Source organism: Corvus hawaiiensis, chromosome 6, assembly GCF_020740725.1.
Source record: "Corvus hawaiiensis isolate bCorHaw1 chromosome 6, bCorHaw1.pri.cur, whole genome shotgun sequence".
NCBI lineage: Eukaryota > Metazoa > Chordata > Aves > Passeriformes > Corvidae > Corvus > Corvus hawaiiensis.
The window spans coordinates 23,177,822-23,192,355 of record NC_063218.1 but is presented as its reverse complement, the minus strand read 5'-3'; the positions used below and the strand labels follow the sequence as shown (position 1 = coordinate 23,192,355).

The 14,534-nt window shown below is 40.2% G+C and overlaps 1 protein-coding gene across 14 annotated transcripts in view; it reads left to right on the top strand.

Annotated features, from left to right (window-relative positions):
- Positions 1-14,534, top strand: part of GPATCH2L (G-patch domain containing 2 like) — a 64,218-nt gene that overhangs the window by 34,204 nt on the left and 15,480 nt on the right. For 9 of the 14 annotated variants that reach the window (XM_048308522.1, XM_048308520.1, XM_048308518.1 and 6 more), the window contains 2 exons: positions 655-740; positions 10,297-10,388. In XM_048308522.1, coding sequence (XP_048164479.1) covers positions 655-740; positions 10,297-10,388 — 178 coding nt within the window. Of the gene's footprint in view, positions 1-654; positions 741-10,296; positions 10,389-12,454; positions 12,811-14,534 lie in introns of those variants that run through there. The other 5 variants (XM_048308527.1, XM_048308529.1, XM_048308525.1 and 2 more) reach the window with 3 other exon arrangements.

Sequence of the window (14,534 nt, the reverse complement as noted above, 5' to 3'; positions counted from 1 at the left end):
TGTGAATTATAAATAAAGACAAAATGCCGAATGGAAGTATAAAGGAGGTGCCCCAGAGAGACTACCAGTCTAAAGCTTCTACTTATATATTGAGCAAAGTTTGTTCCATGCATTGATTGACCAGATTATTCCATTTCTGTCCTGACCATTAAAAATCCCGACCACTGCATTTTCTACAGCAAGCTGTCTTGTGCAGGTTTGATGCCCTCAGGATTTGTCTAGTATATGTCTAACAGAGGATCTTAGATTAGCCTGACCATGCATTGTTTCAAAAATTTGTTTTAAGCAGTTTGCAAAGACAGTTTGTGAGGTTGGTTGGGAGTGGAAGGAGCAACTCACTTGCCGTGGAATGAATTGGGAGCTCATTGTGAACTTAACCTGGGGGATCTGAATCTTCTAGAGGGCTGTTTCAGTGATATACACAACCTTTGGGAATATGGGAGCTGCTCTGTGGAAAGTTCTGTGCTTGCACAATTCATAACAGTGACTTTTTTCTCTACAAAGTGAGAGTCTGTCCTCATCTAGTCTCAACCCTTGAGGTGCCAGGAAGGTCTCCTTATACTGTATGAACTGCTAAAAAATAGATCTGAGGAGCTTTATCTGGACACTATTTCTTTTAATGCTTTGCTTAAATAAAATCTCTTGACTTTCCAGTTCAATCCATTATCTCCTCTGTACTCTCTGGATGTGCTTGCTGATGCTTCCCACCGAAGATGCTCACCAGCACACTGCACTGCCAGGTAACTCCCTTGCTTTGCTCTGTTGGGGTTGTCTCACTTCCCTCTCCTGGATATCTTCAGTAGTACTGTGCGATCTGAACAGTACTCATGGACCTGTAGGTTAACACGCTGTTCTCTGGGAAGCCCGTGTTCAAACTTAGCATAAAACGCAGCAACGCAGTTTATTTGAGAGTGACAATAAACTGAGGACTTACAGTATATGAAACAGTGTATGACAGGCAGAGCTGTTCCTTTAGAAATAACTGCAGTCTGTTCTGAAATGTGCAATGAGTTGCTGCAAGTCTGTTTTATGGGTCCAAATGGGCATAGTATCATTGCCCACTATTAAAATTGGAACAAGATGAGAGGGAAAGTGCTGACAAACTCATGTGGGTGACATGTTGAAGCATTTTGGTATCCTAGGTGTCTAAAATAGACCCTTTGAGCAGATTAAGAACTCACCTGAGGTGACCTGCAATGGCTTGATATCCCTCTATAGCAATAGGTGAAATTTAGATCTGGTCTGGCCAGATGTTGGGTACATTTGAGTCTGCATAGTTTGGGTTAATATACTATTCAGGCACCTTCTGCTGACTAATCCTAAATTAAATTCAAGTGTTGGCCTTAGAGGTGACTCCTGTTTCTGTGCTGCAGGTGACTATCTAAAGGTAAGGTGCCCTTGAGCTCTTTCCTTGTGCAAGTAGACAAAGCCTTGCTTTGGACACAATTCTGCTTATGTGCTTGTACCAGGGACCCAATCTGAAAGAAATGTCTGGACTTTCAGCTTCATGGCTTTCTTTCCCTTGTTAATTAGCAAATAGAGCATGAAAAATGTACTAAGGTTGTATGTGTCTGAACGGAAGCTTGGCACCCACCCAGCAAAGCCTCTCTTCGCACTGGCTTCTGCAGGGAATTTTGCGATGTCGCACCATGACCTCATGCTGCTGTAGCCAGCATGTTAAAGCTGGAAAAGGGGAGGGAGGAAGAAATCAGCTCTTAAATGTTCAACTGGATGAGCATAAAAAGAATTCAGAAGATTTGCATCAGCAAATTGATTCCTTTCTGTGCTTTTGCCCCACTCTGGGGATGTTTTCTGCCTCTGAAGCAAAAAGATCGAATGGTCTCTTCAGTTTCAGCCAGGATAACCGTACTTGTGCCTCCAGTGTTTTTCTTGGTGCTTTATAGAAGTTTGTCTTCCAGGAAGGTGGGCTGGACAAATCCTGCTCACAAATTCAAACTGGGCAAAATCTCTACCTTTATGATGGTCAGTGAAGGCCCTTTCCAAGGCCAAGTTCTTTGCAAGGGATTTCTAAACCTGGAGAGATTGTGTTTGCTAGGTTTTTCTGGGTACAATCTAACCAGTTAGTATATATGTTTGGTTCCCTCCTCTAATGAACAGGTGACTGGTGTCTTGACAAATGTAATCACTGATGAATTTTTACTGAGTTGACAGAGAAATTGTACCATCCCAGATGCAGTTGTTGCCTGGAGTTTGAGAAAATAGTTCCTATTTTAGTGTGAAATGTGCTCAAGAACCTTTATAGCAGAAAGAAATATGAAAAGAATGAATGTGTTTTGTAGCCCCATGTATGTGGCAAGGGTTGAACTCTGGTACAAGGAGCTTGCTTTATGTAAAGATGTTGCTAAGGGCACAGAAGGAAATTGTTCCTTCAGAGAAACGTTTTCTTGATAGTAGTTGTTCTTTAGCTTTTACATATCAGGCATACTAGTTAGTAGTCCATTTTCTTACAGGATGTTCAGGTGATCTCTGTAAGCTCAGATAAGTTATTGCCCCAGTTAACATCTCCTGCTTTTGCCATGTATGGAATCAATTTCAGTAGTTTGTGCTTTAGGAAGCTTCTAACAGCTTGCACCTCATCCTGAAGAAATTCAACTCAGAAATTTGCCAGAGTGGGATGTGTGTGTGTGGGGGAAGCAAATCCTCTGAAATAATATGAAACATAATAGAAAAGAAGTGGTCTTGATATTGTGGCCATCCAGTTTCTTCAACCTGATGCCTGCTGTGCCACGCAAAATCGCCTTTCTCTGCTTAGTTTCTGCTATCACTGAGTGTGTCCAGTGGAGTATAGTTACCAAGTGGAGTCTTTTCTCTGCTGTGGAACTGTTTTCTTAGTCTCAGTGGTAGATTTTGGTGCAGTTCATCTGGAAGACTGGTAACCCAGTACTTTTGTTAAGACAGAGCTGAAGGCCAGAATACTTAGCACATCTGAGGGTTGAGAAAGAACCGCCTCTTTGACACTGACAAGCCTATGTGGAAGGTTCCTTAGGAAGTCTTATTTGAAAGTCTGTATAAATCGTACACTACCTTTCTTGATTTATGTCTGTGATGAGAAGAGCTTTCATTCAAAGTATATGCACAGCACTGGGAATTTCACACCCGTCATTAGAAGCAGTTTTGTGTGTGTGGTGACTGTTATCATTAGTGGTATAATTTTATTTTGTGAACCAAGGAGAGTTTTCTGCTTTCTTGCAGTCCTCCCAAGGGATGGCTGGTGTATTAATTTGCTGTATTGCCTCCTGGCTGTTCCCAGACTGTTTTTCCTCTTCATCATGGAATTTTTAATGGCCCTGCTGCCTCTCGGGAGGCATGCAAGGAAGAGTACCTCAGGGATCTCTTCTTTTTTCACATGCCTATAATTACTCTCCTTTAAGAGCACAAAGCGTTTGCTAATCATGTCTTGTCTGTTAAGGTTTCGATTTCATGATGCAGACTGCTAAAAGCAAGCAAGTAGAGACTTGCATGGGCAGCTCAAGGGATCCTTCCCTCTTTCCCCTCTGCCTATTTGCCTCTCTGGGAGGAGTGGTCTGAACAGAATTTTGTTGTTGAACTCCTTCTACTTAAGAGGATTTTGTATAGGCTGAAGTTGAATATCTTATTAGATTTTGGTTATTCAATATTCTGTTGGTGAGAAGATGTTGTAGGTTGTTGGTTGATGGAATGTTATTCCCTTGAGGCAGGGTAAGAGTTTCAGAAGAGCCTAGAACCAATGTTCCCTTTAATTTGAATAGCAGGCAGAATAAGAGAGGAAGGTAGAAGATAAATTGTCCCTAATGCCATTTATTACTTGCCTAGCCTTGAAAATAGGATTATGGGTGAAGAAAAGCAATTAAATGTTCCCACTGGAGGTCACAGGAAAAGTGGACCTCAAATGGCAGGTAGATGTTGAAGGTGGAGACTTGAAGAATTGTATTAGGCTTTTGAACAGCACAAATAAAGAATATTGCTTTGCATGTACTCTGTTAATACTAATTGTAAATCTAGAGTTTAATCTGATTTAGAAGTAAGTCTGTCATCTTGTCTGGAACATGGGATAAAGATGTAGAGGGGTGAGTGATCTTCTTCTCTTCATTTACTGCCAGTTGCCCCGTACCTTGGATTTGATGGTGCTGTTAAATTGAACAGACTTGAATGTCTCAAATTCCAACTCCATCTCTAGAAATATGCTCGTGAAAATAAATCTTGTTCTGTCACTTCTGTGTCTGTGCACAGAGATCCTAGTATTTCTGCCTCTTACCCAAGCATGTGGAAATCCAGAGACTGCCTGCAATGTCAGGCCTTTTCTGAGGCAGCCGAAGGAGTAGATGTCCACAATTTCATACTTTCCTGCTTGATCAGGACAGTATCCAGTTCATTCTATGCAACTTATCCACACATCTTTATTGTCCTGGAATATTCTTTATGTGAAAATGCCTGCTGTCAACTGCTTTAGACATCTGTCTTCCTATTTTTTTTTAACTCTTCTCCCTTTAGCTGGAACACTTTCATGTCTTCCTTTGCTAAAGCCTGGCTAATATTCCAGTTGGGAATATAACTGAATTCTTCTGACAGGCATGCAATGAACAGCAGCTATCAACTTAGTGTCACATGCAGTTGACTGAGGCCTGATGTTCCCATTTTGATGAATCCTAATTCTCTAGAGTGAAAAAATAAATTCCCCTTGGCTTCAGAATTTTTTTACTTGCTATTTCAAATCTGTGTAGTCAGCAGATCTGGCAAATAGGAGTCTTTCTGGCATAGTTACAGTGTGATTCAGTGTGAAAATAGGGAGTATAATATATAGGATCACCTCATCTCTACTTAGAGTGCTTACATAGAAAACAAGAAGAAAATGTGTTCACTTGCATTTGCCGCATGCAGACTTTTAGGAATGGAATTGCCACATCATTATAATGTTTGCTGGGAACAGACTGCTGCTGTTGAAGACCTATGAGATTTGGATGATTTAAGAAGTGAGCTGACCTATTAGTAATTTTGGAATCTGAAAATGTGCTCTAGAAGCCTTCCTGTGAGGCTCTGCAGGGCATAGGAGACTGCTGTGCATCGGGAATATCTACACTGGGATGTGATAACAAGAACTGCTTGTGCGTGTGGGAGCTTTGCGTGCAGATAGGATGAGCAACTTGTATTGATTTACACGTTATGTGCAGATTAGACTGGTGCCCAGCTGGCTCTGTAGTCAAAGAGGAGAAAGAATTCTGCTTTTACTATTAATTTTGTGAAGCCACCATCAACAGCCTCAGGTAACACCTCAGGGCTTAGAGCAAGAGCCTTTCATTTGGTTTGTTTGCTCTGAACAGAGCATCACAACAGCAACAGCTGGGTTGTGTGGAGTTTTAGTAGCAGTATCTTTGTTAAAAGGCAGTCTCTATTAGCATTCACTTTAACATGAGGATAATAACATCCCTTGTTTTTATAGTCATAGACTAATGACTGCCTCTCACTTTCACTGCATAATCCATGTGCTTTGCTTCTTCTAAGGATAGGGTTAGAATAAAGAGGGTAAGCAGACAAACTGCATGATGTGAGATTACAGCGAGAGGCATACACCTACAAGTGTGCAATGTGCCTCCTGCCTCCAAGAAGGCCACAGACTATTACACTTAGCTCTGTATGGCCTTTTCAGAGACCTTTGTTGTGTGATGGAGCCGGTTTTTATCCTGAATTTTAAAAGAGTGGGCTTCATGCTACAATTTAGACTTCACAGATAGTGAAGTTTTCAGGGGCCTGATGCTGTTCAGTAAGGTTCTTTGTGGGCTGGTGTCTGCTTGTGCTCTGTGCTGTCTCCCACAGATTGTATGGCCAATCTTAATTTTCTGTTGAAATCCTGTGGTAGATGTAAAACAGTGGCAAGCTCCAGTGCACAGTCATCTCAAACTGTAGAAGTGAGACGGGTGTCCTGGGTAGGCAATTACTGGTCACTAAAAAACATGTAAATAAAGTCATAGAATAAATATGTGGAAAAGAAATGAAAGGAAGCATTACTTCTGACACTTAGAGACTACCATGAATTTCATCTTTCTGCATAACAAAGCCTGTTTTTTCTCCAGCATGACCTGCATGCAGAAGTGGGAATCATAAGTACTATGTTAAAAACAAAAGACAAATTCATATTTCCTGAATAATTCCTTTAGTTTGTGATTACAAAAAATATTATCACTGTCAAAAAGACACAATAGACTTTTCATATTGTTGAAAGCCATTTTTTCTATACATGTGTAATTTTTCATTCACTAACTCCTGGCAGTGACTGCTGTGTGAGTTGAATATATTGCAGCCAACGAAACAGCCACATTTTGGATCCTGATATGTTTCTCTAAGTGTATTCTCCTTTTTCTCTTCCCAGGTTATAATTTATCTCTAGACTGTAAACTAGGTTTTCACATTAGTCTCTGGTCGCCTGGCAGATCCACCTGTGACTAAGCACTGCAACTTTGTTTTTTTTCTTGTGATCAACCTGTCATAGTCGAAAAGAAACCAGGGAATTATTTTCTCATTACTGTTTATTCTATGACTTTATTTACATGTTTTTTAATGACCATAACATTGAAGAAAGCATAGGGGCCTAGCAGAAGAGATTGAAGCCTAGTAAGGACAGTGTAAGTCCTGTTCTAGTTTGTCAGTTTAGGCCCAGATCTTTCATCTCACAAAGTTCTGGTCTCAGACTTCTTCACAGAGACGGCTGTGGCAATGCACAAATATGCATTTTCTGTCAGCCTTTCCTGTTCTAGTCTACTTTAGAGTAATTTTTAACTGTTCAGAAGAGTTGTTAAAATTCAGCTTTGGAAGAAGGACTAATTCCTCATTGCAACTTGTCAGTGATATTTTCACATTTTAGAGTTCGGCCTGTCCGTTGCTATGTTGGGTACTGTGCATATCCATGATTTGATTTTCCTAGTGGCGGTGGTGTTTGTAGGGGTCTACAGGAGTCTGCTGTTAAACTGGGATTCACTAATTCTATTATCTCACTGATACAGACCTGCATGTAAGCTAGTGATTAGAAATTTGCATTGAAAAGTGTGATATCTACCAGAAATGTGCATATTTCGTAAGTTATACCTCAGACATCCTTTCTGTCCATGCCTTGATGAGGACTATCATCCCTGAGTGCAGTCTTCTACTCTTCTCTCTTCCAAGGTACTTAGCACCTGGAGATGCATGCAGGTTTATGGTGCTTGTAAGGTGCACCAGCCATTTGAAATGACACTTTTACCACTGGGTCAGTCAGAGCCAGTGAGTAATCAATAGGTTCCTGATTTACTAAGTGAAGTGTGGGTGATCAATAAGGGATAAACCTGAATGAAAAACATGTTACAGAGAACAATTTATGACCTCTGAGCCTTTGTATCTTAGAGGCAGGGCTACTAGATACTGTATTCTTGCTAGTAGTCTTCAGCTGAAGTATGATTTGCCTTTACTTTCACTTCAAGAAGGGATTTTGAGATTCTTCTGTTTTAATTTTTCTTTTTTTACCCCTTGTGTAATAATCAGGTAAGGGTAGATGTTTGAGTACGTTGCTGAGAGCCAGGAGCTCTTATGCAAAATCTGCCTGTAACATTTGTGAACTGAGGAAAATTGCATAAAGTCTCTTGGAAATGATAGTGCATACTTCTTTCCTAGTCCACAGTGATTCTCCACCAAAGATCAGCTGGCTAATGTTGGTGTAAGTTCATAAAATTAACAAGGGAACATTTTAAAATTATTTTTGTTGTTATTGTTACAGTATTTAAAATTAGTTGGATTATTAGATACAATTATGTAGTCATAAAGTTACTAATCTGTGTCACTGATGCAAAATAAAAAATGCAATCTTTTGCTCAGGCTATGTGTGTTTAGATGTTTCAGAATACATGGTTACAGCTAGGTTAAAACACTGCATAGCCACTGTTATAGTCATGTACAAAAGCAGTTTTTAGCATATGCGAAGTTACTTAAAGGTGAATCTCTTCAATGTACAAACATGAGATTTGAATGTGCATTCTATAGATGTGCCAGTATTTTTGAAAGCTTTTCACCTCCAGGGATCATTTCTCTACCCATCTCCCTGGGCAGTCCATTCCAATGTTTGACAACCCTTTCCTTGAACAAAGTCCTCTTGATATCCAATCTGAACCTCCCCTGCACAGCAGGAGAGTGTGTCCTCTCATTCTCTTCCCAGTTGATTGGGAGAAGAGACTGACCCCCACCTGCCTACACCTTCCTTTCAGGTAGCTGTAGAGAGCAATAAGGGCTTCCCTGAGCTTGCTTTCCCCCAGGCTAAACAACCCAGCTTCCTCAGCTGCTCCTCATAGGACTTGTGCTCCAGACCCTTCACTAGCTCCACTGCCCTTCTCTGGACACTCTCCAGAACCTCAATGTTCTTGTAGTGAAGGGCTCAAACCAGAACATAGGACTTGAGGTGCGGCCTCTCTGAGTACAGGAGGATGATCCCTTCCCAGGTTCAGCTGGTCACAATATTCTTGATCCAAGCCAAGATGCCACTGACCATCTTGGCCACCTGTGCACACACTGGCTCATGTTCAGCCACTGTTGATCAGCACCGCCAGGCCCTTTTCCTCTGGGCTGCTTTCCAACCACTCTTCCCCCAGTGTGCAGTGATGAATGGGGTTGTTGTGGCTAAAGTCAAGGACCCGGCACTTGGTCTTAGTGAGTTTACTGAGAGTATGCTCTATCCCCTCAGGAGACTTCTTTTGCCTGGTTGTATTAATATGTGTTCCCAGATTTGAAAAACTGGCTCTCTGTGAAACTTAGCACCATTTAAAAATTATTGAAACTGTTCTTCAGTGTCAGATTTAGAGGACAGATCTTATAGACTTCTTGTAGAACGTCTGAATTGTAGTTGAGAAGATGGAACAGTAGGTATTTCCTTTTTTTTGTGGTTGCATGTTTTTTTACAGGTAAGTAGACAGACCCAGCAGCATTCAATTTATAGACTGGACTAGTACAGGAATTTTTTTGTGGTTCCTACACTGTTCTGTATAGATATAATGGCACAATTTGGTTTTGCATAAATATAGCATCTAAAATGATAGATATTGTAAATACACAGGTTTGGGTTTTTTAATAGATTTTTGTAATGGAAATAAAAACCCATGAACTTTTCCTTTTCTTCTATTTAAAAGGTTTTAGTACGTGATAAAAGCATTTGTTAAACTTTCAGGATTTTTTTTTAAAAATCAAAATAACAGGCTTTGAAGACACAGAAGCTTTTCAGCACTTAATCATCAAAAGTTATATGGTTCCAAATTTTACACTATGTAAGCTTCTCACTGTCTTTAACTGATTTTATTTGCACTGTAGTTCTGCATTTTGCACATCAGATCTGATGCTAAGAGTGACCAAGGAACTTGCTAAAGCAAGTCTGTTATATCGGACAAAGAAGGGATTTGAACCCAATGTCATTGCTGAATTATGCATTTGTATTCATTATGGGTAGTATTTGAGAAAGTTCTCTGGTCTGCTGCAGAAACTGTTATTTCTGAATTCAACTTCTCTGCTTCCTACAGGTATATAACTTGGAGGAGTTCTCAGCTCAAGTCAGTTCCAACAATACAGGTTTCTACTTAATTGGCAAATGATTACTTCTTAGTTGGCAAATGATTAAACTGAAATGGCCATCAGTAGGCTTCAGACTTAACAGTTGATATTGCAGAACCGATTATGCCTTTCAGCCAGTTTAGAGATGTAACAAGGTTGCCATAAGTCAGATTTAGCTGTTTGCACAGCACTTTGATAAAGAAATAATGGTTTGGAAAACGCATGAGACGGTTTTGCATTCCTAACTTTATGAACTTACTACTGTAGTGGAAACAATATGTATGGACATTTGGCATTATAGATACATTCTAAGATGACTCTACAGTACCAAATAGATTGCAAAGTAATTTCTGGCCAAGGAGCAAATATCACACAGTTTGTTTAAAGAGCAATCTTGCAGACATTTGTTATTCTTGCATAGAAGTAATGGTAGGACACGTCATATCACTGCTTGACCACGTCTTTATGTATGCAAGGAGTTAGCTTGAAATTAATACAAAACCAGATCCTTTAAAGGCTAAGAAATTATTCTTCTTGGGTAGTTTATGTGTGAGCCCTTAAAAAAAAAGGGGAACATAATGTATATTGACAAAGAATGTGAGCAAAACTCCCTGAGAAACTTTTGGTTTGTGCTGCTTACTAGTTAAGAAGCTGATGGGAAGGTAGGAGTTGGAGTGACTGGTCAGTCTTACAGAAATATGATATTGGAACAGAGTTTAATTTGTTTTAATTTCTCCATAGGCAAGCAAATGTCCACCTGGGACCACCATGTACAAGGGACATCAAGAGGAAACGAAAGCCAGCTGCAGCCTCCACGTCTAGCCCAACATCAGGTAACCTGCCAGCATTTTTAAAGTCATGTCCCTTTTGAGCAAAGTCCCATAGGCAAAAGTAGGGTTACTTTGATTTGAAACTAATGAAACGTGTGAAAGAGCATATTGTGTGTTTTTGCATAGCATTGAAAGCTGCCCACTGAACAAATTTTTGGCAATGTAGTGATGTTAAGTTAATATGATGTACAGTGCTTCACTGTACAGTGAATAGTAATCTGCTTCTTCATAAGGTGTTATTTCCACTGTCCTAAATTATGCAGTTCATGGTAATAGGGAGTTGATCAGTATGCACAGTGTGTTCCTTCAGTGTTGGGCTGGCATTAGGTGGTGGCTCTGATGCCCTTTATCAGGGTATTTGTAGACACTTTCGCAAGAGCAAAAAATCTGGCAATTTTTGTATCATCACTGGGTGAGACCACTTACTCCTTGGGGGTTGTCTTACTCTTCTGGATGAAAATAGTTCCTTTTTTCTTTTTCTTGCTATGGGGATGTAGTCATTAAAATGCTGGTCTATTTTCATGTGGCAGATTTCTGAAAAGTCATTGATTAGTCATCAGAATATGAAAGAGCTTTAATCTGGAGAACACAGAAGGTTTTAGGATGATTCTTTCTGGCCTTTCACCTTACCCTGTCTTGTGACTATCCATCAACACATGTTCTTCCTACTACTTATTAAAAAGCTGTTCTTGTAATCCAGTAACAAGGTAGTGGGTAAGATGATGGGAAAAATGGAGATGCGAAAACAGTGGGGAAGAGCAAAGAAACTGATGATCAATAGGAGGAAGTTTGTGTTTCTTCCTTGGGCTGGTAGATAGACAGTAGAAGAATGATGTAGGGAAGAAAGTTGAGCTTTTTCTCCAGGTCACAGATCTGGACTATAAACTGTCAGAAAGGTTCTGTATTAAGAAAGAAGAGAAAAGAACATTAATAATCTGTTGTTCAGCAAAAGTCTAATCTATTATTGATTATTTATTTAGTTTATTCTTTCCTGGCTTTTGAGTATTCCATTTTGGGATAAACACACTTCTGTAGTAAGAGGTTTAGTATCTGTAGCCACAGAATTTTAGCACTAGATTTTCTTGGTATGAGTGCTAATGTCTCACTGTCCCCTGTTACCTGTCCATTTATTTATTATTCAGCATGTATTCTGTACTGCATTGCTGGTCACATTCTAAAAGGAGATCTTCTGTTTCTATGTCTACATGTTTCAAAATACTATTTAAGTTGTACTTACCTGATTAGGCAAATTGTATAGTGAACACTTCTTGAAGAGTTGAGAGTACATCTGGAGTGGAACTTAGCACTGGAAAATAGCACAGGGGTTTGGAAAGCTTTCCTGTTATGGATGAGGGAGAGAAGATTATTATGTATTAGAAAATAAGGAAGGAGTGTAGTTAGTAGAGTACAGACAGCATGCTTGTGCTGATCATCAAGAAACAGGGTCTGCAAAATCTTTAATGGTCAGAAATGGTAAAGATCTCTTCTCTCCTGTTTAGAAATATCCTCAGCAAAGTGAACAGCTGTGGGCAGGGTTTGCTGCAATAATGACTTGTGGAAAGAAACTTTCATGATTGGGTAACTGAAGCTGTCTCCTAAATAACGTTCTACAACAGACTCCTAGTTACAGCTGGAGCACAACCTGGACATGTAACTTGGAAACTTCTGGAATCTGATATTATTTCTTTCAAAGGGGATTTAGCTATGGAATTACTAATGCCTAAAAAGATACGTAGTATTACCCTGCAATAATGTAGAATTAAATTGGACACTCTTACGTTTGTTGGATATTGGTGAGATAAAGATTTTTCTCCCTTGCCATGCATCTACTCACCCCTATATAAATGCCATAGACTGGGGTTCCTGTGTGCCTGAGGAATCATGGCAGCCTCATTTTTTCACTTCTGAGGCTTTTTATGTTTGTGGTGTTTTACTTCTGCAAAAGGTGAAGCACAGGTAAGTCAGAATGCAGGCCCATGCCTGTCATGCAGGCACAGAGTGCTGGATTTCTTCACCTTTAAATAGCTCCTTAGCTGAGTCCAACTGCTCTCGTCTCACTTGTTGACCAGGTCCTGCTTCAGTGATCTCCTTTTTTGCAACCTGAGTGCCCCGTGGAGGTGAAGGACACAGCCTGAGCTGGCTTCATCAGTCAGCAGAACAAATGGGCTTGCTCTGCCGAACATCGGGCCATCTCGGATTCCACCTCTTTTATAGAGATGAGTGATGAAGAGGGGCTCGTTCCGCTTTGCCGCTGTATTAATACACATCAGGGGCCAGCTCCCGGCACTAAATCACGCTACTGCATACATCTGTTATCGGACTCCTCACCAGTGTGATGAACAAGACTGCAGATAGAGGCTTCCTCGTGTCATTCTTTATAGGATTTTCCTAAAAGAATAAATAGCTCAAATCTCTGCCAACACTATCCCCTGTCATTGTGATGAATTTAGCTTCTTTCTTAAACATGCAGCTACAAATCTTCCCCTGTCGCCTCACCCCCCCACCATCCACAGAAAGTTTTGAGTTGAATTTAGCTGAAATCAGAAGATGCTAATAAAAGGCAGATGAGATGTGGATGCTATTTCCCTCCTCAGTGCAGGAATGCAAGAAGGGAGCTAATGTTTATTTGGGAGCCAAGCAACTAAACTTATTCCATGTCTTCTCACATACTTTCATGAATATGAGTATTTATGAGTTTTGGTAAAGTATCTTTTCCCAGCGCCCCTTGCATGAACATCAAAAAACTGCATTACTGTATAAGAAGTGCCTTAAGTCTCTATTGTATTGCTATAGCATTAAACTTCTGGTATTAGTCCTGCTCTTTGAGGCTAACTGACCTAAATACTGTAACTGAGGTAGCTGTTGAGAACAACAAAAAGTGGGTAGAAAATTCAGAATTAATTTGCACTTCAGGAAGTGACTGTTATCAAAATTAAGTTGGGCAAACTTACACAAATATTCAGAGAGATTGAAAATGAAAATTAATATTTTCCACACTACACAATCAGTGTGAGCCCTAAAGCGTGAGGCCTTCACCAGATAAGAACAAAAGTCTGGCTGGTGTAGTTTGGCAGTAGAATAAGGAAATCTGGAGGAAGTTAAGGCTGACTGTACTGGATTAGACCAGAGATTCGTCCAACCCAGTAACCAACAGCCAGTGCCTAGGGAGGAAGAGAGTCTGTGGTGGTAAAGGTCCTTTGACCTTTCAGTGGTCTGAGACTTCGAAGGCATGGATAGTGTCCTTGTGTTAAGTTACTTTTCATTGCAGTACCGTAGATTTGGAATAATATCCCCAGTGGCACAGTAGAGCTTGAAAGAGGGAATACTGCATAAAATGTTATTCTCATGGAAGTTATTTTCTGCTTTGAAAGGAATCTGATGAAGACTGTCACGTCTGTCTTCAGTTTGTCAGAATAGGCCACAAGTACAGATGGTTGTGCAATAAATGGTGAACAACTGTCGATCTTTACAGTGATTTTTTAATGTTTATGTGGTTCAAGCCTCTATGTATGTAGCAGTCCACATGGTAACTGGCATCATATTCAGCTCTTACAGTGAGTCTGGGGTAAAAAATCTGCGTAAATAGATTTTTGTCTGCCTTGGCGTGTATTCACACTTAGCTTGTAAAAAAGGTGATAGTTACAGCCTGTGAAACTGCTTATCAGAGAACAGCCTGATGAGTAGTAGCAATTTGGTGAATTTTCCCTCTCCTATTTCTTGCTAATTATTCACTCTTTTTCATACCCAGAAACAAGAAGCTAGTTTCAGTCCTCTGCTTTTTTTTTTTATGAGGAAAGATGGAGAGCCTGAGTGAGGAGACTTCTAGTCTATGGGGCACATAGTGTAGTATTGGTGATGACTTAGTTGCTGGGGTTTTTTTCATGTTTCATATGACCTTCAGATGGAGGAAGATGACGGGCTAGATGTAAAATTGCAATGTACTTTTATCAGCTGTGTTGTAGCTGTATGGGAATGAATCACCATTTTGGATGTACAGAAGCAGCATTTTTGGGGTTCCAGATATACTGAGTGTGGAACCTTAAGCATTGAACAAACTTTTTGTTTAAACTTCAGAGCAATCTGTCCTCTAGTTGAGGCTTGCTGTAGCCTCTTTATCCTTCGTCCCTTACAGAGCAGCAGATGCAACTT